This window comes from Balearica regulorum, chromosome 2 (assembly GCF_011004875.1).
Source record: "Balearica regulorum gibbericeps isolate bBalReg1 chromosome 2, bBalReg1.pri, whole genome shotgun sequence".
Classification (NCBI taxonomy): Eukaryota; Metazoa; Chordata; class Aves; order Gruiformes; family Gruidae; genus Balearica; species Balearica regulorum.
This window is the reverse complement of record NC_046185.1, coordinates 58,263,247-58,288,713: the sequence shown is the minus strand read 5'-3', so window position 1 is coordinate 58,288,713 and position 25,467 is coordinate 58,263,247. Positions and strand designations below refer to the sequence as shown.

The following is a 25,467-nucleotide window of genomic DNA, read 5'->3' as shown; positions in this document are numbered from 1 at the left end:
AAGCCCCAAAAGCCCTAAGAAACTTAAAAAGCTTGTGCCTGTCGATAACCCCTTTTTTCCCCCCCACAGCAACATCCTATGATGGTTGGAAAAGCCTCATGAAACATCTCCAGTGCGCATATAACTATTTCCAAATAGCCATAGTCATGGTGTAAGCAATACACGAGCTGTGGTTGAGGAGCTGGCTCTTTGACAGATACTGTTCAGTGTCTTGCAAGTTAGTGTAACAAAAGACACGCCTTCAGAGCTGCTTCTCTACAGTCATTACAGTTGCAATTATCTGAGCCCTGCACAAATGCAGGAATGTTCCCATGCTCAGCTAGTAGAAGGACCTACACCAAGGTAATGCAGAGTAGGCATTCCTCCCCTTCGTTCTGAAGAATAGTTTTCTTCTGAGGAAAGCCTCGAGGTACAGCTGATTTAAACAGCCATCTCCATCATGTTGGTTTGCTCAGTGATTCCAAGAGAACTTTACAAGTTAATATTTTGCCCCCTTTAAAAGCCATGATTCCACGTAGCAGCTGTCAGATCAAAGTGTTCTTACCCACATCCATCCACTCTTCTAAAATAACAGTTTATGTTCTGAGATGATGTTTAAACTGCTAGGCCGTTCCTTCTTGACCTATTCTCTAGTACTTCAGCAAAGCCCCAACTCAAACCAAACGTGGTCACTAGACCATGCAGAGGAAGGGGGAACTCAGTATCTCCGACAGCTTCATTCCAAGGTCAGCTGCTGAGTCTACTGGTAAATCTGATACACCCTGCTGGTTTTCGGGTCTAAAGCCCAAACCAGAACCATGATCAGCTTCAACTTCTGACTTCTTAGAAGGTCAGATTCTAATCAAGGAAAATTCATCCTCAAATCAGTCTAAGAAGGCTCATCTACCTAGAAAGCTTTAGTCTTCGCATCTCTGCAGTCCTTGGAAGCAGAATGGAAATTACACAATGGAAGTAGACCAGAAAAGATAGAACTGGCTGCTAGATCACTTGCAGTCTCCCCAGCTGAAACTACCACACCAGCACTGGGAAAAGAAGGCAGAACTAGTCACTTCTGAGCTTTTGCTTACATCACCAGGAAAGTTTTGAAAAAAAGCCAAGGTACACATTTGACATGGAAGAGTAGGGTTTTATCTTCATAAGAAAATCTATGCCTGCACATCAATCTCAAGTTCTCAGCTACATTAAGAAAGTGCACCATAAGCTTTTCCATAGCAATAACACTTAACCAAAGAAAAAAACTTTTTTTAAAAAATACTTTATTAGAAAAAAAATTCAACCAAAGTTAATTGATAAACAACTGTACAAAACATATTTCTTTGGTCAATTTGTGAAAGTTACCTTAATTTCTTTAGCTACCCACATATGTGAAAGGAATTTTTCTTAAATAAAAGAATTTATATACACAACAAATTGAGCTGCTGTTGCTTGGCAATTATTATGTAATCACCTTCTCAAGGGACGTTTGAGGCTGCACATGGGACTTACTTAAGAGAAGAATTCAAAACCGATCAGAAGAGTGCAGGTGGAAGACCATTGCCAAAAAGCAAGCGCCAAGAACTTGGCATTTTCCATTGTGTAGAGGGATCTGTGGAATTGTTGCTCTGCAACAAAAGCAGAATAATTCTTTAAGTTTTAAATAATGATACTGTAACTCTACCTCTGGCACATCTATTAAAATAACGGGCAGCATTTCAAGTGTCAATATCATTATGGGTTGGTTTAGAGAAGAGCATTGGAAGATCAAACTTGATCAAACCTTTACGCAATTTCCCCCTGCATCTGTCAAACAAAGGGACTGGGGTTTTGGTTTGCCTTTTCAGGTGGGGAGATTCCCAGTAAGACTTTAATCAAAATGGATCTTTACTTTGGCATATTCTTGATGACCAAGGGCCAGAATGAACCCAACCCATACATTTGTAACTTGTCTAAAATTCAGCTGAATAACATTTTTCATGTTCTGAAGAAAAATGAAAGTAATGGATATAAAATGTGAAAGCAAGAACCCCAGATCAAACAGCACTTACGTCGCTTTTAATTAGCTGGAGCCATTCATTAAGATAGTTAACAAGAGCAAACGCATCAGGGATGTTGTCCCCTTCTGAGCAGAATTTCAGAAGAACTGCCATTTGGATTCCTTTTGAACAGCTGCAACAAAATGAGCAGGCATTTCTATTTCTTCTCTAAATCCAAAACAATTCTATTTATGTACTAAGAGCAACAACAATCTGCATATGGCTTGTTAAAAAAAGCCCCAAAACCAACAACAACAACAACAAAGTCTATGTATAGATTTATTTTTTTTTCCTCTCCAAATTTCCTTGATTGCATTTTCACAACTCATGTTCCTTCTCGTAGTCTTGAATTTGTTCTTTGCTTTGTGAGGCAGGAATTCTAGGTCATGGAAGAGTTACTCAGGGCCTCTTTTCCATACTTAGTTTGCAGTTTTTGTGCTGGTGGGGCATTTATACAGATTCTTTGATACAATCACTCCTTATCTTTCAGTGTATTTCAAACAGTATTTTTACAGGCTGCGTATCACTACTTTACTCACAATATTCCCATTTTTTCATTTAGATATGAAAACTGTTTTTTTTGTTTTGGTTGTTCCCCCCCTCCCAAAGTCCTGGGAGGTCTTTTGTATTCATGTGTTGCTTTCATACTGAAGTCAGTACAAAGGTAAGTATGATTTTAGTAATTCTTCTGCTGTTGGATGCAACGGTTTGGACAGGTGTCAAAAACAATAGCTTAAAAAAAGTAAAAGTGAATTTTCCGCCTGACACAAAAAACCCAACCTTTTGCAGAGCTGACAGTTTTACCATAATGAACAAGTATTACTACGCAAAATTTGAAACTCAGGCATGATTGTAGCACAACTTGGGATGCACATACCTTTTAACAACCCCCCCCACCTGATCGTTTGCTGGCCCTGAAATCTTAGCTCATTCTTAGTACTGAGAATTTTTTTTTTTTTTTTTTTTTTTTACAACTGATGATGGAACTATTTGTCACGGGAGACAGTTTTAGTTAAAGTACCACAGGCACAGAAATTTTACTATTTACAAATTGTGTTTTCCATAAAATCAGATACCAGATTAATAATGATATTAACTGTAAAGGCTTTATTATTTTCCATTAGCCTATTCACTTATATTTTTATCATATTTTAACTTTATGATGCAGAACTCCCTATTTTCTGGCATATTATATCCTCTAAATAGGGTCTTAATTATGAGCTTGATTTGGAAGAAGTTCTAGTCCTACAAAATGCTTTTCGATGAAAAGAAGGACTTTTCCTACAACATAGTGGTTTAAAAGATAATTTTGCCCATGTACTAAAAACAGGACTTCTGATATCTTTCTGTGCTGATCTTTAGGCAACCCACCTCTCAGTGAATAATAGTTTTGTGATGCCACCTCCAGGAATATGCAGAACTTTTTCTGTATCATTTATTCCAGGGTAAGCTGCTACTTTTTCCATTTCTTTCCAGTTTAGCTCCTTCATAAGGCCTTCAACTGCTTTCTCAAGATCAGGTGTAAGTAGGTAGCGTAGTGGCGTCCTATAAACAAATCAAGAGTACATTTGGTCTGACAATACAAGACACTACTGATGTTATTACTTCTGACAGAAAGAAACTGCAAGCATTAAGGACCTCACACCTGCAATGAAGAATTGCACTGACACTCCCTTTCTCCTCAAATCAAAGTTAAAAAGTAGTCTGTGGCCTCAAGACAGTATGAACTACTGAAGTTTCTGCCACAAACAGAACTAAGGCACCACCTTTTTAAAAGGGGCTCAAATACATAAACACATAAATAGGGGAACCGCTTACGGTTGTTGAAAAGATTTACAAATTAAATGTGCTTTTTCTTCCATCAGATTGGAGGTGATTAATTTAAAGTTAGTTAAGGTAAACTTGGACTTCATTGTGACAAATAAGCTCACACTACAAATATATGCAAACTTCAGTCAAGTCTAAGTATTTTCTGAATGCACCACCCTCACTCTTTAGTGAATCTGCTATAAGACAGTTATTCTGTGGTGCTGGGGAGGGAGTTAAATCACCACAACTTATGATGCAGATCGCATTGAATAACCATCAGTCCCTCTCATTTCATTCCATGTTAGCCGGCCATTCTGCAACTGTATGCAAATCTCCCTGGTAACTATATCTGGAACGTGCATGGACCTAAACCTCCTTTAAAGCCCTACACATTTATACAGTCTGAGGATAACAATTGGTCTTATGCGAAAATATTTAGTTTTGTTTGTCTGTTTTTGTTAAATCACCAATTATGATGTCCTCAATCAGCGAGTAATGCTTGATTTTTAAAGGGGTAATATCTACTAAATATACTGACTCAAGTCTGAACCTTGCAGTTGCCTCCCAACAAATAAGAATCAACAACTTTCTATAAAAAAAGAATGACAACTTACTATATTAAAGAAAACCTTCAAAATGCAGAATAATGAAGAGGTAAGAAACTAACAAATATTCTAATTGACTGTTAAAAATCTAATCTGTGACCTGTATGTTAGCAGCTAATCCCTGACATTGCTTGCAGTCACAGGAAATTAAGAAAATTGAGGTTCTGTTGGCTGACAGTACAGGCCAAGTGCAATTTACTTACAGCTTATTATTTGCTCAGTACTTTTGACAGTAGTAACTAACAAAGTCCAGAGACTAATCCTGTATAACATAATGTTTTAATAGCATATTAAGTATTTTATGACCTAGGTACACAGCAAAGCAAAAGAATCCTGCCAAAAGTACTCAGCAGAGGGAAAGATGTCAGTTTGTCAAAAAGAATGGAAACATTAATAGGTCTTTTAATGACACAAACATACCCAAGAAGTTGCTCATCATCGCGCTGGTATGCATGGCTGCTAGACAGGAGAACAACTCTGGCACATTTGCTGTTTTTCACCCAAGAAAGCAGTGTTTGACAGAATGGCCTGTACTTGTTCTTTATGCAAAGACAGGAAAAAAAGTGAAAAATACGTTGTGTCCTTAAAAAAGAAACCAAAAGCCAACAATACTAGGTGTTACATAGCATGTTTAGCAGTGGTGTAAATTTTTTTTCATAGCCATTTAGTCTTCAGCTTCAGCTATATTTTTAAAAAACAGAGGACTACTCTGGTTTTTTACGTAATCAAAACTACATATCTAATGATAAAAATTATCATTAAGACCACGTTAACAACAGCAGTACCACCTTTTTTTGTGTGTCGTTAATACCAATGGAAAAAGCTTTAGAGTAAGATGGGATGGTAGAATCACAGTATTTTACCACACTCTGAATTGCTAAAAACTGCGGCACAAATTTTTTAATCTGCTTATTTTAAATTAAAGCCATTGTCCAGTTAATTAGTAATTCTGACTGCTTCATTTTTTACATAATGAATGCAGTTCAAATATATATTAACACTACAAAATAATTAAACTGGGGTGACATAAAGAATTAAGCTACTACAACAAAAGACAAACACACAAAGACAGTAAGTGTAAAGGAAAAAAAAACCACGACAAAACCCAGAACATTTTGTGTTTTCGAGACTGTTAATAACTAATGAAATATTTACACTAAAATCTACCAACATAAGCAGGTTGTTCCAGGGCTTTGGAAAACAAAACAAAACCTCAACCCTCAATGAATACAGAAGTCAGTTTTTGTAGCTAAAATTCTACCAACTGCAGAAAGTGTTATAGCACAAAGTAGAAAAATATTTTGGTCTCTTTCAGTCTGGTGTGGACTTTTTTTTTTTTTTTAGCAAAATGTTTTATAATGTGGCATAGCTCTTCCAGCTTTGCTTATTTAGTCTGTTTGAATGTCTTAAAATTTACCTAGGCCACTTAAACTATTTGCCAGCAGAACTATTCAAACTGAATAGTGAAGTAAGAACAATCAATGAACATACATACCTTTATAAAAGGTGATCTGATCTGCAGAACTACAAGTTTCTTTGAAGGTAATGAATACACTGCAAGAAGAAATAATAATGAAGTTTTGTAAGAAGAAAGCAAGAAAGAGATTTGGGCTTAGAAGTATCCAGATTTATCCAATTTACAAAGTTCAGGATGATAAACCTTTCAGCTATTGATTCATACTGGAAAGCTTGAGAATATCCAGAGTCTCAAAAATATGTATTTTTGTGCATTGTCTTCCCTGGACTTAATTTCATTTGTCATAAATTCAAAGGATCGAATGAAGTAAAATATATGACTATCTGCCTCCCATAATGATTCAGACAATCTATGCAACTTTGCAAAGATTATGACAGTTTATTCTGCTATTTCCATGATCTAAGAGGGGAAAAAAAAAAAAGATGAAATGCAATGGTCAATATAGGGAAAGAACCTAAGAATCTGAAGGGGGGAGAGTGAGAAATACTACATAAGGAAAAGGCAAACATAGGTGGGAAGGAAGGGAGGAAAAATATCTTTCCACACCAGAAATTCAGCTTGCTTTCCAGCAGTTTACTGCAACCAAGTGCAACAACACTTCATGTTGCTTTGGATTAAACTTGCAGAGATTTTTGGCTGCACTGTAATATAGTTGAGAGTCAACATTTATTAGAGGTTCCATATGTCAAATTGGTTATCCAAAATAACAATAGTAACAGATTCGTCTGTAAAGTGTACATACATCCTTATCTATAAGTTACTGAATTTGTCATTACTGATGTTAAACATTGTTCACGTAAGCAAAATGTAACGACAACATCAACAAACGTAAATGTGACATTCTTGCACCTTATGTAGCTTGCAAGTACCTTCAGCATTCAATACCCACCTTCAGCATTTATACTCAGCTCCACTGAGTTTTCTTCTGCTGTTGCATAAGGATTGTTTCCAACCATGGGCACCAGGCAATCAGTGTAGAAGTAACCAACTTTAGTCATGTTGAGTGTGGAAATCACTAGATCTATTGCCAATTGACCGACATTTCCCACTGACACTGCTGGCTGAAGTAACAGAAGTTACTGAATTACAGTGTGTTTTATGGATAATACAATATGCATTTCAAATAGTGAAAGTTTAAACTACTTAAATTCTGGTCAAACATGGTTTCTAAATCTAAGTACATCCTGGCCACTTCTGTGAATAATCCTGTCTCACTGTAAAATTAAACAAAGGCTTGAAAACTTGTCTCCTCCTTCTCTCTTTTTTGGATACAGACTAGATAAAAGTCACTCAAACAACCAATGCAGAGTTTGGCAGCCCTCAAGTGACACCTAACGGTAATGTTCATGTTACATATTAAAACTATAAATCTCAGATTAACACATATACAAGAGTAGGTAGTTTTTAATTTTTTAAGGGTCATCTTGGATTCATTTCACAGGAATTGCCATGGTTTATCACCAACTGGGGCAGATACTGACCTAATCTGATGGCACAGAAAGAAACGCAAGAATTTGTGTCCTTCTACAGAAACTAAAACTGGAAGACAATGGTAAAATTTTTGGTTGCTTCTCTATAATTTATAAGCAAGTGTCTACAAATTTCTGCTGCCACCAACTGTGGAAACACCGAAGTTGATGCTGATTAACTCATGGTGAAAGAGGACGTAACAGCACTCACAGACTGTCATTAGAAATTGGCTGGTATTCAATAGCCTGTTACTCCCAGACAAAGAAAACAGCAGTGATCTAGTTCCTGTGGCTAGTCAGCTGATCTGCAATGACTTCCCGTGCAGCCTGCACAGTCATCCCAGGCTGTGCAGCCCTCGATGAAAGGCGATAAGCCAATTTTAAGAAATACAGGAATACAGTAAAGGAACTCACTAACAGATAAAATAGTGGTTTGCTACTTCGCAGCCTGCACTGGAACTCTTACCCCACAATAACCAATGTAACCTCACATAGGTTATCTTAAATTGATTTCATGGCATATATGAAGATGATTAAAACACTTTCTAAAACAATCCTAATCGGAGTTTAAATATTGCACAAATGAGGATTTTTTCATTAAAAACACGTATATATCTCCTCTAAATGAAAAAAATAACATTTTATTCCAGCGCCAACCCACAAATACTGCAAATTTTGTAAGACAACAAACGGCACTTTAATCTTAGAGCGAAAGCATACAGTTATAGCTCAGCACATAACGCTTGGCTTGACAAAAGCAGAAAACGGGGGGCTGAGAAGAAAGAAACTGACGGAATTCGAGGAGACCGCCTTAAGCTCTGCTGGAAACAGCTCTGGGAAGGATCCCTGCAAACCCCGCTCTTTTACTCGGCAAAACAGCCGGCATACACACGGGCACAACAACCCCTGCCCTGCGCCTCTCCGTTTTCCCGCAGACAAGTACCCACGGACGACCCAGGCAGGGGAGAAACAGAGACCACAGCGCCCCGGCCCTCCTGTCCTATAGGTGCGGGCGAGCCAGGGAGACAAGCACCTGCCCGCATCCCACAGAGCGAACAGAAGCCTTCCGCGCCCGGGCCCCAAGAAGCAGCACACTCCCCTCACCTATTCCGGGGTGCCCCGTTGGGGCAGCGCCGCCTCAAGCCCATCGAGGACGGGAGCGGAAGCAGGAGCACGACTTACCATGAGCAGAGTGAAGCCTTTAAAATCGGAGCTGGCGGAACCCCCGCCACGGTCGCAAGGAACAAACATGCCGGCCGGGGAGGAAGGAGGCAACGGGGACTAGGCCTTTCTCCTCAGCGGGGTGGCGAGTACCAGCTGTAACCGCCCGCCTCGCGCTGCGCCCGCGAGGAGGCGGGGCAGCAGCCTCGCGCCGGGCGGTCGCGCCGTTGCCCGCGCCCGTCGGAAAGGCGGTTGGGGGCGGGGCCTCGCCCGCGGCGCGCGGTCCCGCAGCCCTTTTCCCTCCCGCTCCTCCCGGGGCGGGAAGTATCGCGGCACTTTTCCTGCGCTGCCGCCATGTCGCTACCGCCGGAGAAGGCTTCCGAGCTGAAGCAGATCATCCACCAGCAGCTGGTCAAGGTGGGGGTGGTGGAGCGGCTTTTTCTGACGGGGAAGTCCCGGGGGAGGGGGGATCCTGGCTGGTTCTGACAGGAGAAGTCCCGGGGGAGGGGGGGGGGGGGCGGATCCTGGCTGGTTCTGACAGGGGAAGTCCCGGGGGAGGGGGGATCTTGGCTGGGCTTCGCTGTTTCCCATGTAGGCGGTACGGACCCCCGGCTCCAGGTGACAGCAGTGCCCGCTCCATCGCCCTGCTTTGTTTTTCCGACTTCAGCCGCTTTAGATGGTTTCCAGGCGCCGTTTTGCCTTACTGGTGTTTGCGCCCCCTTCCAGGAGGGTCAGCGGCACTTCGCGCTCTCGTTTAACCGCTGCCTCCGGCTTGCGGCGTTTTCCCCGCCGCCTTCTACCGACTCCGCTCCTGGCGCTCATCTCCTCTTCCCTGAGCTACAGAGAGGTGGAGCTGAGGGGTCTGCCGTCCTGGCCTCCCCGCCTTGCTGCTCTCCCAGTCTGTGTCGCTGCCTCGTTCGTGGCAGGGAGAGGACAGCAGCGGGGGCGAGGCCCGAGGCTTTGGGGGGGGCCGAGCGGCTGGGTCAGCACCATGAGGCTGAGGCGCGTTTTGTTTTGTGGGTTTGGGTTTTGAGGGATGTTCTTGGACTGACTGGGAAATAAATACGAATGCTTTAACTCATATATTGCAAAGTATTTCAAGTCCCGGTGGTTGTGGCCTTAACATCCTTCCTGTGTGAGAAACAGCTTTACAAACCCAGTTTCACAGCTGCGGTGAAGGACAGAAATTCTCTCTGACTTCTCTTTGAGTGTAGGAGAAGCTTGCAATGGAGATTTCCTACTTTTGTGCCTTACCTACAAGTATATAAGGATGTACTTTTTCCTTTAAAAAATTGAGAAACTATTATCCTAAGCTTCAATTTTGAGGGACACAAAAAATTTAAACAGTGACCATTTGATGGATTTGCAGACCTTTTTGTAAGGAGGAAAGTTCAAAGCAGGGGGTGCTGTCAAGAGCAATGAAAATGCTCAGGTTTGGTATGCTTATGATTTTTTTTTAGCTGGTAGAGCTGCTTTGTGAGATAGTGACTCATTTGATTAGTTCTGCAAGGATTAAAATTTTGGTGTAGTTATTTCTGTGTTCCTAGTAGAATGCCTTTAGTCTTATAAAGTGACTGTTTAGCCATAGCTGCTACCGTATAAAGAGCTTGTTTTTGTAGCATATGGTGAATTTTCTTTCAGATGGACGTCCATGGCAGGATCAGAGAAGTTCTTGCTGAGACTATACGTGAAGAGTTAGCACCTGAGCATCAGCAGTTATCCACAGAAGATCTGATAAAAGCCTTAAGACAACGAGGAATCATTGATGATGTTATGAAGGAACTTAAATTCATAACTGTAAGTAGCTTTTGAAGAGGGAAAATATTTTTGCTTATTCCTCTTACTGCCTCGGTGTTTTGACAAGGTGAAAACTCGCTACTTATAAAGGTTTGTAATGGCTTTGTTGATTTGTGACATATTAGGAGCAGAACAGCTTAATGCATATGCTAAAATTGGTTTAATGATAATACTGTGTTGAAAGTATTTGTTCAGTTTCGTTACATCTCAAGTACTAGAAGGAAGCATACCTGAGGAATGGTATTCAGTTGAAATGGAGGATTCTTTAATTTTTAGAAGACTGTGGTAAGAGCACTGTTGTATCTCTTGACACCTTAAAAAGTCTTAATTGTAATTCCAGGATGTGAATGAAAAGGAGAGGACTTCAGCTCCAAAACCATCAACACATTTTGTTGACAGAGAACCATCAGTTTTGAAAAAAAGTATGTTGCTTGTTTATTTTAATATTTGGATCATAGTTTTGAGAGAAATTTGAAGTCTATGATTTTTGAACTCTGAATCAGTGATCCAGTGTGAACTGGCATATAGGTGGATGCTTTTCCTGCTTATCTACAGGAAGTAAATTCATGTAAGCAGCAGAAATTAGGGAGGTATAAAATATGAGTTTTTTAAACCAAATTATTTTACATTAGGATAACTTAATACGTATTAAAATCACTTTTTCCTAAGCACTTGTTTCAAAAAAGCTCCTTTTTTTTTTCCTAGTCTCCTGTTAGTTAACTGATACTTAACATGCTTCCTAAGATCTGTTTGCAGTCTCATCATTTCTATTGCTACACTTTACAGCTAACATTGACCCAACACGGAGGTATCTTTACCTTCAGGTTTTGGGTGGAAAAGCTTTTCTGGAACATCTTCAGGAACCGGAGCCTCTGCCTGGCCAAATCTGTTCTACCTTCACTCTGTGTTTACACTTTCGAAATCAGCGCTTCCGTTCTAAACCTGTCCCCTGTGCCTGTGAGCCAGATTTTCATGATGGTTTTTTACTTGAAGTACACAAGGATAGCCTAGGTAAGGAATATTGTAGGGTGAAAGCTCATGCCTTCCCCGCCCCCCCACTCCAATTTGAGAGTTATTGTGAAATATGTTTGATATTATTTAGTGGCTTTCTTTCCTATTTTTTGTCATGTTTTCCTGGGGAAACTGATTACTGTATTGGGTTATACCACTTATAGATCTTTCTCTACTCCTACCTCTTCTTTTTCTTCTTTTCCACTCTAAAGTAACTTTCGAATTTGACCAACTGTATCCATAATTGACAGTGAGGTGATAGTCTCGGACATGGTAAGAGATACTAAGATGGCTGTGATTTTCTTGAGCTTTATGCTGAGAAGTGAAGAAATGAGACATAAATTTATCATCATATGGAAGGAAAAACTTCAGTGTGAGTTCAGTTTGCTTACCAGTTGGCAAACCACCTGCAGAAGAGCCAATCATACACAGCCTGTATTACTGTTCTCTGGTTGGTAGCCAGGGAACAAGGTAGGAGTTAAGTATGTCATGAGAAGACTTGTGGATATTGTCGGAATCCTGTAGAAATCCAGGGTAGCTTACGGAATATCAAGAGGCAGTTATAGCAGTAACATGTGGGAGAAGTACTGGATATACCACAAATTCAAAGAAAAGCAGTCTTTGTTAATTCCACTGCTCATGGAGTGGTTTACGTCATGGGATCAAGCTGAACTACAGAGAAAATTGTTTCCTAAATACTTAAGTATAGTAAGTTGACCTGAAGCGTTCCCACTTACTAAAAGAATATTTTAGATTGTTTTTACTTAATGTTACTTTAATATTATTGATTTTTTGAAATGTTAATTCAATTTTAATTTTTGTGCAATTGAACTAGTTACATTGGAGTACCAAAATACAGGAATCTTTTTATCATCTCTGTAAACTAACTGTAATCTTTCTGTAGCTCTGTCCTGAACTGAGTTTGATTTTTAAGATGGGATTATTGCTTACACTTCTGGACGCAAGATTTTCTTAAAATGCAATGTATGCAATGACTGTAAATGCACGCTTTTTTAATTTTGAGGAGAACTTGGGGTGATAATATTCTTCCTATCTTGGTTTAACAACGACAGGTGATGGAAGTAAAATGGTGGATGCAACCACTATGTTATCTATATGTGATCCAGTGCATATGGTTCTGATCAAAACAGACACATTTGGTGAGACAACACTAGTAGCATCCTATTTCTTGGAGTGGCGATCTGTCTTGGCCGCAGAGAACGGCGTAACAAACGTTGCTGTTGAACTCCTGGGTGTAGGTAAGGATAAATAATAAGGCTGTAATGATGACTTAAAATATTGGGTACTGAGCTTTCTTATAAGCTTAAACCGCTATTCATGATGTAGTTTAATTTTAATTCAACTCATAAATTACTATAAAGTGTCCTTAGAAAATGTGTAGGAGGTTAAGGGTCAGATTTTTCTGTTACCAAATGTGTATTCCACATCCCGTGTAATAATAGCCCCCATGTCTGGGAACTCCCACTACTGATTTTCTGCAAAATCTTGATATGTTATCAAAACCAACCAACCAAAAATCAGCCAGTTTGTCTCCAGGAATCTATATGGCCGTTGCACTGAAGAGAAAATCTGTCTTGTGTCCCTCTCATAGCAAACTAGCAATTGCTAAAGAAAGTGATCATTGCTTTGCTACCTTGTATTGCAGGAACTGGAAGCATATTTTCTGATAGAGGGATTGAACAGCTGTGTTAGGTGCTTAGCAGTTAGCATATGCATGTATTTTTGTGTATCACTTGTCCCCACTCCCCTTTTTATGCATTCCAACCGAGTTTTTAGAATATGATGATTTAGTGGATAAAGACTAGATCTAGGACTCCATCTATCATGATTTCCTATGCTAGGTATCCCAGAGTTTGGTCACAGTAGTAGCTGATAGGTCATTTGTGTATTCTTTATTGCAGTTTTTCTACCTGTTAGAGTGGTGAGGAGTTCTTGCTAATTTCAAAAGAGATTAAATTATACCTTCAAAATACTTTGAAGATTGGTTATACTACACCAGTTATTTCTGATTGTTATCACTATTGCCTGCTTTTTTTTTTTTTTTTGGTTGATTTGGTGCAATGAACACAAATCTAGTAAGTTTATTTGCTAATATGTTTGTTAATTTAATTTCCTTCTGAAAATGCTGACTATTGCCAAAACTTTAGTAAGCAATATGGGTTAGGATAGATTCTCAAATGGAGAGCTTATTATTTATAATGACTTGGAAATAGATAACAAATAAATTGAGTTTGATATGCAAATGAGTGTGATGGGAGGAGTTAAATCTAATTATCATTAGTTTTATTCCAAGTAATAAAGTATATCAATTCAGTAAATCCGTTGCTTTTTCTCCTCTTCTAAAGTATTCTCATTGTACAAAATGCATCAAGAACGTCAAAACATGCTGCCATCTCAGATAAATTGACAAACTGCTATGTGAGGCTTCTGTTGCTTACATTATGCTTATAATCCCATGGCCTTTCATGTTCTGTATGTAATTCTAAATTTTAAGCATTATGCAACAACATTAGTTTGTGGGGTTTTGTTGTTTGGTTTATGATTTTTTTTTTTTTAATTGCTTAATCTATTTGTATGGCACTCTAGTCCTTCATAATAAACTGTATCTTGGGGAAGATGAACTTCCACTTATTTCCAACTACTTAAATTTGAGCTACCCTTGTAATCAATAGGAATAGGCACTTCTGTAGTGTGTGACTCTCCTACTCTATTTTTAGATGCCTGTGCTAGACATTTCTAGAACATCATTCATCTCATACGTCCCGGTACTGGCTGTAAAGAGGGCCTTGGATAGTTATCTCAGATCTAGATGTCTGCTTTTTTGGCCAGATTACCCTTTCTTACAGTCTCATTTGAGTTTGAAATTTAAATAAAGATGCTTATTTTGCATATGTTTAAAGAAGTTTAGTTACTTTTTGTGATTATATAACTAAAATATTTATTTTAATTATTTGCTCCTGTCTGGCTGAAATGTCCTAAATAAAATTAATTTGAGAGAACTTATCAAAATGTATTTTGGTTCAAAGGTACAGAATCAAAGGTTTCTGTTGGTGTTTTAAACATCAGACTGGAAGTGTATCCACAGCTTAGTAAGACATTGTCTCCAGAGGTAACTAATACTCAAGTAAGTAATTTCTAGGAGGATTGACTTATCCTTTTATGGAGGAGGGAGGAAAGCTCAGTATAGAATTACTTACACAGATGTTGAGAGCTGTGGATTTTTGAATATTTGATATTTTTTTGGTTACATTTAAAAAAAAAAAGGTAATTATATTTAAAACTACTTTGTCTATACTGATCATTACTACTGTTGTAGTAGTTTTTATAATTACCTTAAGAAGAGAAATATGGAAGATGCAATATACCTTGTTTTCTTCAGGTAGTGTATGTGTGTCCTTGCTGTCTTTTTCCCATTTTAAATAATAATTTCAAGTCAGCTATTCTGCCTGGAAAGCCAGTAAATGTTGGTCTGAAGGTGCATGCAGATATTTTTTGGTGCATCAACAGTTGATCAATCCTTTTATAAAGAAGTGCATCACTTAAGATGAGCACTACTTCACTGAAGCTTGCTATATGAGCCTACAAACAAGAAACATAACTTGAGTTTTTTGTTAATTGGATTTTCACTTAATACTGTTCTTCAGCATTTACATGGCACACTTTAAATGTTAAGCTTTATTTTACATATGCTAGGATTTGGTGTTAATGTACTTATTGATAACTTTTTTTCCTGTTTGAAATTAATACGTATTTGATTAGTTATGTTTTTCTTACCTGTAGTTTGCTTTGGAACATCAGAAAACAGCAGAAAAAGAAAGATTATTTCTTGTATATGCTAAACAGTGGTGGAGAGAGTACCTACAGATAAGGCCTACACACAACGTAAGGCTGGTAAAGATTTTTGCACAGGTTTGTAAGTTTTACAAGTAGATCAATCCTTACTTTAAATTATCTTTTTATTTTTAGATATATTTTGAAATTTATGTGTATATAGAATCTGCATAGATTTATGACGTGGTTACATTCAGGTCAGAGCTACATGTGGTGTATCATGCAAAAAGTGAAATTTGTAAGGGTTGAACTCATGTATGTGTATTGAAGCTTAATAGCGTGATGTAGAAAGAAGGGTTACTCCAACCATTTCTGATGCACAAGATGATAAAAAAGCCTGATTGATTAGTCTTTTCCTTGAATGCTCATAAATGGCAGACTTAAGTTATCTGTGCAAACTACTTCAAACCAGTTTTATACCAGATAAAACAGTTCTAAAAAATAGACTTGCTTAGATCTATTAAAACAGATCCACACAATATTTGAGCTCTGTGTGGTCTGTAAAGCAATCTGTCTGGTTCATGTTGCACGCTAGCTACAGACATAATTATTGTAGGCTAATAAATTACTATGCATCAGTTGCTCCTTCGTAACTGTCCCTCAGTAAAAGGAATGGTATGATTCTTTGCAGTTTTAGTGCCATGAATTTATCTTGCATGGTAGCAATTTTCCTAGCACAGATAACGAGCAGTAGCTTATTATCTCAAAGGAACTTCCTGAAGTGATCCCTGTGTACTCTTACTTTTCAGTAAAGTAACGGCTTCCATTCTGGCCATACCCTGAGTATTCAGTAGTGATGTTAACTTCCAAATTAGGGTGTGGTGGGTTGATCCCAGCCAGCAGCTGAGCCCCCTCCCAGTCACTCCCTCACTCCATCCCAGTGGGATGGAGGAGAGAAGGAAAGGGCAAAAGTGAGGAAAAACTCATGGGTTGAGATGAAGACAGTTTAATAAGTGAAGGAAAGAAAGGAAGAGGGGGAAAAACGTGATGCTAAGACAGTCACTCACCACCTCCCACTAGCAGGCTGATGCCCAGCTGGTCTCTGAGCAGGGGCTAGTTTAGAAAAAGTCTGTTCTCCATGCCCACCAGTTTTATTGCTTAGCATGATGCTATATGGCATGGAATATCCCTTTGGTCAGTTCAGGTCAGCTGTCCTGGCTGTGTCCCCCTCCCAGCCTCTTCTCCACCCTGAACTTACTCTGTGTCAGGGCAGAATGAGAAACAGAGAAGGCCTTGATGCTGTGCGGGCAGTGCTCAGCAATAGCTAAAATATTGATACGTTATCAACACTTGTTTTAGTCACAAACCTAAACCAAAGCACTATAGGGGCTGCTATGAAGAAAATTAACTCCATCCCAGCCAGACCCAACACAAAGGCTTAAGGTTTTCAGAGCACAGTTTATAGAGAAACAAAATAATGTAATTAAATAGGGAGTTCTAGAACTGGGAGTTTGGCTGGGGACATGAGGTAAAAATGAGACTTGTACTATTTTGAGAATAAAGCAATGTTGTGAATTCATGGTATTCCACTTTCTGCACCTACAGTTGGGAAGAAGGTTGGAGGGAAGGGTTTCTGGATAGGATTAGAGGACAAAATTCTTTGTTACAGACCCATATAGAAACTGGCAGCCCTCAGAACACTATAGGAACTATGCCCCCTGCTAGGTCCGTACCTATAGAGAGCTTATCTTGATTCTGCCGCTGGCCATAGCAAATGTTAGTAAAACTGCCTTTAATGGCCTTTCTCATTTCTAAGAACAGAAGTGAGATTATCAGAATTGTTTGATAATTTAGTTATCAGCCAATTTTGTAAGTGTAATGCAAGAGCATGCATTACATACATAAAACTATATTAAATAAATAATGAATCCTTGTGAGATTTTTTTGTTTGTTTGTTTGCTTTCGAGCTGTGAAATACTTTCCAACAGGATTCCAGTGAACTACAAATAAATGGTGCTTTTCTTAGACCAACTTGCTGGAAAAGCATGACAAAACCTTAATGGGGGCAATATGTGACTACAGTAAAAAATATGAGACCATGGTTTCGTGAAGCTGCAGACATTTAAAAGGCTTTGATCCCTTTTTAAATTTACAAACATCAAAGTATCAGTTTAGCCCACTTGAGGAAAAAAAGAGTTTTATACTGCTTGAAATAGTTTTAATAGTTCATAATCATAACATTTCCCTGCAGCATGTAATAAAACAGACCTTTTTCCAGTCATCTTATTTTTTTCATTTTTCCAAGAAATTAGAAATTCTTAGTATTACTACTCTCATAACTTTTATATAATGACATCATTGTGAGTAATTTTTTCCTGTTTTTTTGGCGTTACGATAAGAGGTAAAGAGTATTCAAATTCAGAAGCAAATAGACACCTTTTAAATTCTAAAATCAGCTGCGGAGTGCTTAATGCTTTGTGGGGGATGTTTTGGGGTTTTTTTGGTTGGGTGTGGGGTGTTTGGTGGCTGGTGATTTTTTGTTTGTTTGCGTTTTTTTTGTTTGATGATAATACGGAAATTGACAGTGGATGGAGCATTAACAGTTCCTTAAATGGGTGAGGAAATTAAGTTCAACCTTACTGCTCCAGGTGTTTGAACTTTTTGTCTACAATGTCCTACTGGTGACAGAGTCAGTGGAAAAATCTAACTGTAAGATCCCTCTAAACAAATTGTCTTAATCCTCTTGTTGTCTTAATTCTAGAAGGATTTTTGTCTCTTAATATTTTTCAGTGATACTCACTTCAGGGAGAATAAATCCTGTAGCAAAAAAGACAATTTAAGTGAAGATTGATTTTTTGCAACATTTGCGTGTCTGGCAAATAAATGTATTTTATATGTTCAGGATGAAAATGGGGTAAACCGCCCCGTATGTTCATATATCAGACCACTTCGAGCAGGCCGCTTACTAGACACTCCGAGACAAGCAGCACGATTTGTCAGTGTCCTGGGTTATGAAAGAGCTCCTGTCATCGGAGGAGGTGGTGGCAAACAAGAACAGTGGTGCACCCTTCTTGCTTTTATATGTAGAAACAAGGTATGTGAAAATGGTCTTTGTGTGACACAGTAGAGTGGGTATCATATTCTAACTGAAGCCAGTAATTTAAAACAGACTGCAAATACATGGATCAAATCAAATTTGGAGAATTCTGTTTCAATAACTTGTTTAAGTCCTTTCTAAAGTGAAACAGATGTTAAATAGTAGAAAAGAAGGCTTTGGAGCAGACTTCCTTTACTGCTATTGTTGGGGTCCATTTGTCAGTACATCTGTTTGACAGTGAGTTTGCTTTTCTTCATTTGCTTTTCTAAGATCCCATATAAATATTCAAGGAATCCCTGCTAGTGTGCAGGCCACTAATTGAAATTCTGGACTAGTCCAGGAAGAGTTGGAAAACTCTCTTTTGAAAAACTGATTTTTTTTGCAAATACTCACAGTCTTTGCGTTCTTTTTTTGCAAGATAGGGATTTTCACTAAAAGTTCAGCCTAGTTCTTAGTCATCTGATGCTTGTGTCATATGACTATAATAAATGAAATAAATTGTAGCTCATTATGGATTATAGCTCTTCTGTTGTGTGAATAAAAGTAACAGTGATGCCTCTTAATACCTTTTTGGAGTGGTTGATGATTTTCATTGTTTTTGAATGCAGAAGTATCTCAGTGACAATCTCATTGATGTGTTTCTATGAAAAAGATTTGTTCTTGGCAGCAGGAGCTGTATCCCAATTTTCAGACCTGTCTCAAAGCCTACACAGAACAGACATTAGCTGTTGTCTCTGTCACGTCATGCATAGGTGCCATATAATGGCACCACTGGCTTTCAGATGGAGGTGGTGATTGCGACTTTGAGGACCATTGTGTTTGGAGGCACAGAGAAAGGGTTTCCTCCAAGGCAGAAGTGGAAAACTGTATAGAAAATAGGTGAATTTAGCCCCTGAGACACCAGCTGGATTGTTGTTAATGTTTTTGTGGAAAGTGGTGTGGCGTTATTAAACGAACACAGGTTTACCAGTAACTTGTTTAAACCTACTTTTTGGATATGTCCCTTGTACATTATGGTAGGGGAAGATTGTGTTATCTGTGTAATGAAAAGATACGTCTAAGAACACTGAATTGTACATTTGCAATGTTTTGAATAGTATTTGACTAAAGAGCCATATTGTTCTACTTCTGAATGCTGTGCTTTGTATTCCGAAGGCTTCATTGCATGAGGAATTTTTTTTTCTTAGTTTACATCTAACATTTGTAAAGAACTTAAGATAAAATAACATTATACATCACATTCAGAAATTGATTTCTGTAAATTACCAATGGTAGCAATAACTTTTTGAAGGAAACTTTTTTTTCTTTCCCCTGGTTGAAGGGAAATGCAGCTACACATGACTTCCAGTTCTGTGGGGACGCTTGTTTTACCTTTTTTAATTTCTGAACTTTGACAACACATTCAAGACAATAAAATTACAATAGAATAACATTTTGTTGACTGATTAAATTTCTTAACTGTATGAACATACTGCATAATTTTTAATATTACCTCAGGCATTTGCCTTATGTACATTTTGGCTTTTAATTAGAATGTTAATTTTGTCTTTATGGGTCAGTAGATTCTGGTTTTGGTTTACTCGAAGGTATCTTTATAACCATAAGAAATGTTTTCCAGTATTAGTCATACAGTATATTTGACCAAAAAATATAAATAGTCTGTCGTTAGAACATACTACTATTTTTAAATTATTTTTTTCTATTACAGAAAACTAAAACTTGTCAAGTTTAAACCTTAAAATCCTGACTTCAGATACATGCTTTAGGTAAACCAGAGGAAAACACGACTTACTAAATCATGATTGGAGAAATATCACTATTTTCTTTTTTTTAAGATTTTATCCATGCCTGATACTCAAACCAGCTTACTAATATTTACTACCTAGGGTGATTGTGAAGATCATGCTAACCTTCTGTGCAGTCTTCTTCTTGGGTTTGGATTGGAAGCCTTTGTGTGTGTTGGAACAAAAGCAAAAGGAGTCCCCCACACTTGGGTAATGACTTGTGGAACTGATGGAACAATTACTTTTTGGGAGAGCTTAACAGGACATAGGTGAGTAAAAGGAATGTAAGAAAACAGCGATATATATTGAGGTTTGCATGGGATATTTTTGTTGTTGTTGTTTTGTTTCTTATCCTTACACCCTGTCGTGTAACTCATGTAATCAAAGACAAAAGGCTTTGAAATTTTTTTTTTTGTGTACTGTTGGTGTTTGGAAAATAACTGGTTCAGTGTAAAGTGAAATATTTCAACAGTTTATAACACAGTTTTCAGTGTATTTAATAGAGTATAGCAACTGTTTCTTGTTTTATGGCAGCTGATTGTCATTGATGCTATTGCTGCCATCGTTTGTAAAGCTGATGATGAAATCTGATGTGATTGTTTAGGAACTGTTGGGGTTAAACCCCAGCGGGCACCACACAGCCACTCTCTCACTCCTCCCCATGGCAGAATGGGAGAGAGAATTGGAAGGGTAAAAGTGAGAAAACTCGTGGGTTGAGATAAAGGCAGTTTAGTAGGTAAAGCAAAAGCCACGCATGCAAGCAAAGCAAAGCAAGGAATTCATTCACCACTTCCCATGAGCAGGCAGCCATCTCCAGGAAAGCAGGGCTCCATCATGCGCAACAGTAACTTGGGAAGACAAATGCCATCACTCCGAGCGTCGTCCCCTGCTGCCTTCTTCCCCCAGCTTTGTATGCTGAGCATGACGTCATATGGTATGGGATATCCTTTTGGTCACTTGGGATCAGCTGTCCCAGCTGTGTCCCCTCCCAACTCTTTGTGCACCCCCAGCCTCTTCACTGGTGGGGTGGTGTGAGAAGCAGCAGAACAGGCCTTGGCTCTGTGTCAGCACTGCTGAGCAGTAACGAAAACATCCCTGCGTTATCAGCACTGTTTTCAGCACAAATGCAAACCACAGCCACATACTAGCTACTATGAAGAAGATTAACTCTATCCTAGCCAAAACCAGAACAAGAAACCCATATTTTTTTCCCTTATTTCATCTGTAAAGTTAGTGTTACATGACTTTTTTCCCCTGCAGAAATTTCTGGAAGTTCTCTGAGATTCTCTCTCACTTGAATTGTTTTAGAAGGGCATTTGTACCCGTCTAAATGTTCTATACTGCAGAGCTTCTGGAACTTGTTAAAAATTCTTTCCCTTCTTTTTCTGTGTGTCCTATTGCTCAAGTACATAGAATGGTACTCAATCCCAATTTTTATATAAAAATAAAAAAAATGCTCCAAACTTCAATGAAAAGAACTTCCTCTTTACTGATGATACTCGCCACTGATCCGTCCCACTGTACTTCCTAGTGCTATTTGAAGCACTACTTTTGGAAACATAGTTTTTGTAATATATAGCTTCAAGTTGCATTTGTAGAAGCACAGTGGGACTACATATTTGAATATAAGACTTTTGGCTTTGAAAAGTGCTGATTAATATCCAGTGTTGAAAATTAGTGTTGTGATTTAACCTGTCAGGCAGCTAAAACAATCACACAGCCATTTGCTCACTACCCCCTGCCCAGTGGGATGGGGGAGACAATCAAAAAAAAAAAAAAAAAAAAGTAAAACTTCTGGGTTGAGATAAAAGCAGTTTAATAGGACAGAAAAGGAAGAGGAGAGTAATAATGATAAAAGAATACACAAAATAAGTGATACACAATACAATTGCTCACCACCTGCTGACCAATGCCCAGGTAGTTCCCGAGCCGCAGCCCTCCCCAGCCAACTCCCCACAGCTTATATACTGAGTGTGACATCATCTGATAACGGAATATCCCTCTGCCCAGTGCGGGTCACCTGTCCTGGCTGTGCTCCCCTCCCAGCTTCTTGCGCACCTCCTGCAGAAGGCTCATGCCTCCTCACTGGCAGGGGCCGGGAAGCTGAAAAATCTGACTTCTGTAAACACTGCTTAGCAACAGCTAAACCGTCAGTGTGTTATCGACGTTATTTTCATACTAAATCCAAAAGACAGCACTATTCCAGCTACAAGGAAGAAAATTAGCTCTATCTAGGCCGAAACTAGGACAATAAGCAATTCTATTTTGCCTCTTTATGTGCATCCTGTGATTAGCATTTGAAGATATATTTCTCCAAACGTGATGAATAGTGGGGAAACTGTATGGATGTGTTGTCACAGTTGCAAAATTTAATTGCTGTTGAATACCTGTGTGATCAATCACCTTATTTTTCTAGATTTAAAGAAAAAAGTGGTGTATTATTTCATTCTATGTTATGCCTCCAAAATGTGTATAATTACTTTTCTGTAAATAAATTAATGCCATTTTGGGAAAAAAAGATATGTTAACTAACTTGGCTTATATTTTTAAAAGGAGAAATGGCTTATATCTGTTCCATCTAAATATTTTTACGTTGCCTTGAAATAATGTGTATTAATAAGAAATTGAATGTTTTTGATTAGGTACATCCACAGACCTATCAACCCTGATGACCCTCCACTAGTTGAACAACCCAAGCCCCTGTATCCTTATCGCACAATAGGTTGTATCTTCAACCATCAGAAGTTCTTTGGAAATTGTCAGCCCTCTGATGCTGTGGAGATCTGTGTGTTTGACCTGCATGATGAATCTAAGTGGAAACCCATGAGTGGAGAAGCAATAAAATCTGTATGTTCCCCTGGAACGACATCTTCAGTTCCCCCTTTTCCTCCTCTGTGTGCTTCCACAATAGATGCTGCGATAACAAGCAACGAGATAGAATTGCAGCTGAGAATACTGGTCTCTGAACATAGAAAGGTAATGCTGTTTAAAGATTGCCGTTGATCTGTTGCAATAATAAAGGTGCATGTGTTTACTGTATACTTATTTTGGATAGCCGTTTGTTAGTTCACATATTCATATCTTTGCAATGTGTTTTCCATCAGCTTTTGCAGAGATGCAGTATGTGAAAAGTGAAATAACTGAAAAAATGTTTGGAAAGACTGTACTGAGCTAGTTTAGACATATTTATTATTTGCAGTAGTGATTCTGTAGCCTCCTGTGTGGGCTCTTCCCCCCACCTTGCCTTTGCCTGTCATTCTAGATCTGTGGTCTTCAGCTTGCTGGCACCTGCAGACCTCCTACAAGTGGTCTGTAAAAGCCAGGAAGATCAGAGCTGGTTGTCCGTGGGCTTTGCCTATGTGTCACAAATGTTTTTGCTCCCTAGATAAAAGCAGGCTTTCAGCTTTCATGATCCTACTCTGACTGCTTTTACAAAATGGGAACATACTTCTAGAAGTTAGTTTAATCCTTTACCAGCATTTTTACAAGATGTAATGTGCCAGAAGTTATTGTTCTTGTGCTGGTGAAGGACATGATATTTTAAATCCTTGTTAGCTTATGTCTGGTTTAAATGGGGTTTTTTGGGTTGTTTCTGTTTTTATCTCCCCATACAATGCTCAGCCTTTGGGGTGGCAAGTAACTTTCAGAGTATGAACCTCATGCAATGTTGAATACAGAGATTTTGGTAGATTTTTCTACTACTTTGCATTTGTGGGGTGGTAGGAGGAAGGCGCAGGTACATGCGTATGTGTTTTGGGGAGCTGTTGTGCATTGTTTTTTCAGAAGTGGGTTGCTGTGAGAGACATTAGAAAAATGTGAGGTGAATCTTAGCTGATCTTTCCCATATTTTTGCTGTGTATTTATGCGCTATCTTCTTGCTTTGCATGCAGAGATACTGGAGCTAAAACATCTAGTTTCAACTCTGCTGGTCTTCTTTTAGTCTAGTAGTTTAACTTAATTTCTTGGTAAATGTTTGATGTTTTGTTGATGAAGTTTGATTCTTGTGGTTGGTGTGTGAATCAACATAGAAATCTTACTGGTTTGTGGATTCACTGCCATTAACTATAAATTAAAGATTTGCCATGGATTTATTTGAATCTATACAGTACACAAGCTCATTAATATCCTAATGTTCATTTTGCACGGTTGTCATCATTCTGTGACTTGCCTCACAGGATCTTGGCCTTTCTACTGTTTGGGATGACCAACTATCCTATCTGTTGTCACCAGCATTAGCAGCCTATGAGCTTGAACGTACAACAAGCATTTCTGCAGGAAATGAAGAATTTCAAGATGCTGTAAGAAGAGCAGTACCTGATGGTCACACATTTAAAGGGTTTCCTATCCATTTTGTATACAGAAATGCCAGGAGAGCATTTGCCACATGTCTTCGGTAAGTTTAAAGGTAACAATATATGTGTTAAAACCAAATAGTAATACTTAATTATGAATTGCAACTCTTTTTTTTTTTTTTTTTTTTTTTTTTAATGACCTTTAAAGAAAATGAATTTCCTTATATTCAAACTGGAAGAAGAGTTGTGTAGTATATGCAGTGGGTCATAGGGTACAGAGCTTTTATGTTACGTTGGTGAGTTCAGTGATGATAGACTTCTCGTGGGTTAAAGAACAAGGAGTTAATTCAATTTCTCTGCACTTGTTAAAAATGATCAATGGTGGTCTTGTTTTCCTCCAAGGCAACAGCCCCTACACTATACAGCAATATTATTATTTATGATGACAGACTCATTGCTATTTGAGTGTTAGTCACATTTGAAATAACTGCACATATGTAATTGAAAATGTTAATAATAGCTTAGTAATATCCATTACTCTTGGTTTTGTTTTTGTCAAATAGGTCTCCTTTTTGTGAAGAAATAATCTGTTGTAGGGGAGACCAAGTGCGACTTGCAGTTCGTGTACGAGTGTTTACATACCCTGAATCTGCATGTGCTGTTTGGATCATGTTTGCTTGTAAATACCGCTCTGTCCTTTAAAAAAAAAACAACAAACCCAAAATCATTTGGACTTTTTTAGATCTGCAAAATAATGTATGTGGATATAAAATTATGCAATTAAAAACTACTACTGTGTTTTCTATAAATGTCACTGACTTTGAATACCACAGCGTGTGTATTGAAGAGGATTGCGTACACAGAAATTATTGTATTTATAAAGAGAATTTATTCTTATTTTTAATAAAAATTACTTTTAATACTTACAGGAATGTGGGTCAAGTTACTAGAATGCGTGCATAAAATACTAGCTTCTCTTCTGCAGTTCTGAATGGGTGTGAGAATTCATTTAGAAAATAGTCTATTTTATGTCTCTTTTCCAAGTGGTGTTCAGAGTGTACTTTGTGAGTGACTGAGATCCAGAAATTTTGAAGTTTAAGCGTGTCCTTTCCACAACAAAATTTATTTCTGTCTCTTTTGGACCTAGCAATAGCTTTTATG

At 38.4% G+C, this 25,467-nt stretch overlaps 2 protein-coding genes across 4 annotated transcripts in view; one reads left to right on the top strand and one right to left on the bottom strand.

Annotated features, from left to right (window-relative positions):
- Positions 1-850: 850 nt before the first annotated feature.
- The window catches only part of PSMG2 (proteasome assembly chaperone 2), a 152,687-nt gene continuing 128,070 nt past the window's right edge, over positions 851-25,467 (bottom strand). The window contains exons 1-7 of one of the 2 annotated variants that reach the window (XM_075744496.1): positions 8,555-8,722; positions 6,793-6,964; positions 5,922-5,980; positions 4,847-4,965; positions 3,384-3,557; positions 2,025-2,145; positions 851-1,601 (exon numbers count right to left, since the gene is read on the bottom strand). In XM_075744496.1, the coding sequence (XP_075600611.1) occupies positions 1,509-1,601; positions 2,025-2,145; positions 3,384-3,557; positions 4,847-4,965; positions 5,922-5,980; positions 6,793-6,964; positions 8,555-8,623 (807 nt within the window). In that variant the 5' untranslated portion in view covers positions 8,624-8,722 and the 3' untranslated portion in view covers positions 851-1,508. Of the gene's footprint in view, positions 1,602-2,024; positions 2,146-3,383; positions 3,558-4,846; positions 4,966-5,921; positions 5,981-6,792; positions 6,965-8,554; positions 8,723-25,467 lie in introns of those variants that run through there. The other variant, XM_075744497.1, reaches the window with a different exon arrangement.
- CEP76 (centrosomal protein 76) lies at positions 8,825-25,232 on the top strand. Of its 2 annotated transcripts, XM_075744476.1 has the most exons (12): positions 8,826-8,950; positions 10,175-10,330; positions 10,671-10,752; positions 11,117-11,341; positions 12,415-12,600; positions 14,389-14,486; positions 15,143-15,271; positions 18,036-18,227; positions 20,117-20,283; positions 22,657-22,990; positions 24,190-24,407; positions 24,870-25,232. In XM_075744476.1, the coding sequence occupies exons 1-12, from the start codon at positions 8,888-8,890 to the stop codon at positions 25,006-25,008; spliced, it is 1,989 nt and encodes a 662-aa protein (XP_075600591.1). In that variant the 5' UTR covers positions 8,826-8,887; the 3' UTR covers positions 25,009-25,232. The 2 variants fall into 2 exon arrangements, with proteins under 2 accessions (XP_075600592.1, XP_075600591.1); XM_075744477.1 differs by lacking the exon at positions 24,870-25,232 and having other exon boundaries at positions 8,825-8,950; positions 24,245-24,377.

Excerpts from the sequence above, each read along its gene's own strand:
- CEP76 (XM_075744476.1), top strand. The coding sequence starts at position 8,888 with ATGTCGCTACCGCCGGAGAAGGCTTCCGAGCTGAAGCAGATCATCCAC. Across the intron at positions 8,951-10,174 it reads TCCACCAGCAGCTGGTCAAG|ATGGACGTCCATGGCAGGAT; the intron begins GTGGGGGTGGTG and ends ATTTTCTTTCAG. Across the intron at positions 24,408-24,869 it reads GCATTTGCCACATGTCTTCG|GTCTCCTTTTTGTGAAGAAA; the intron begins GTAAGTTTAAAG and ends TTTGTCAAATAG.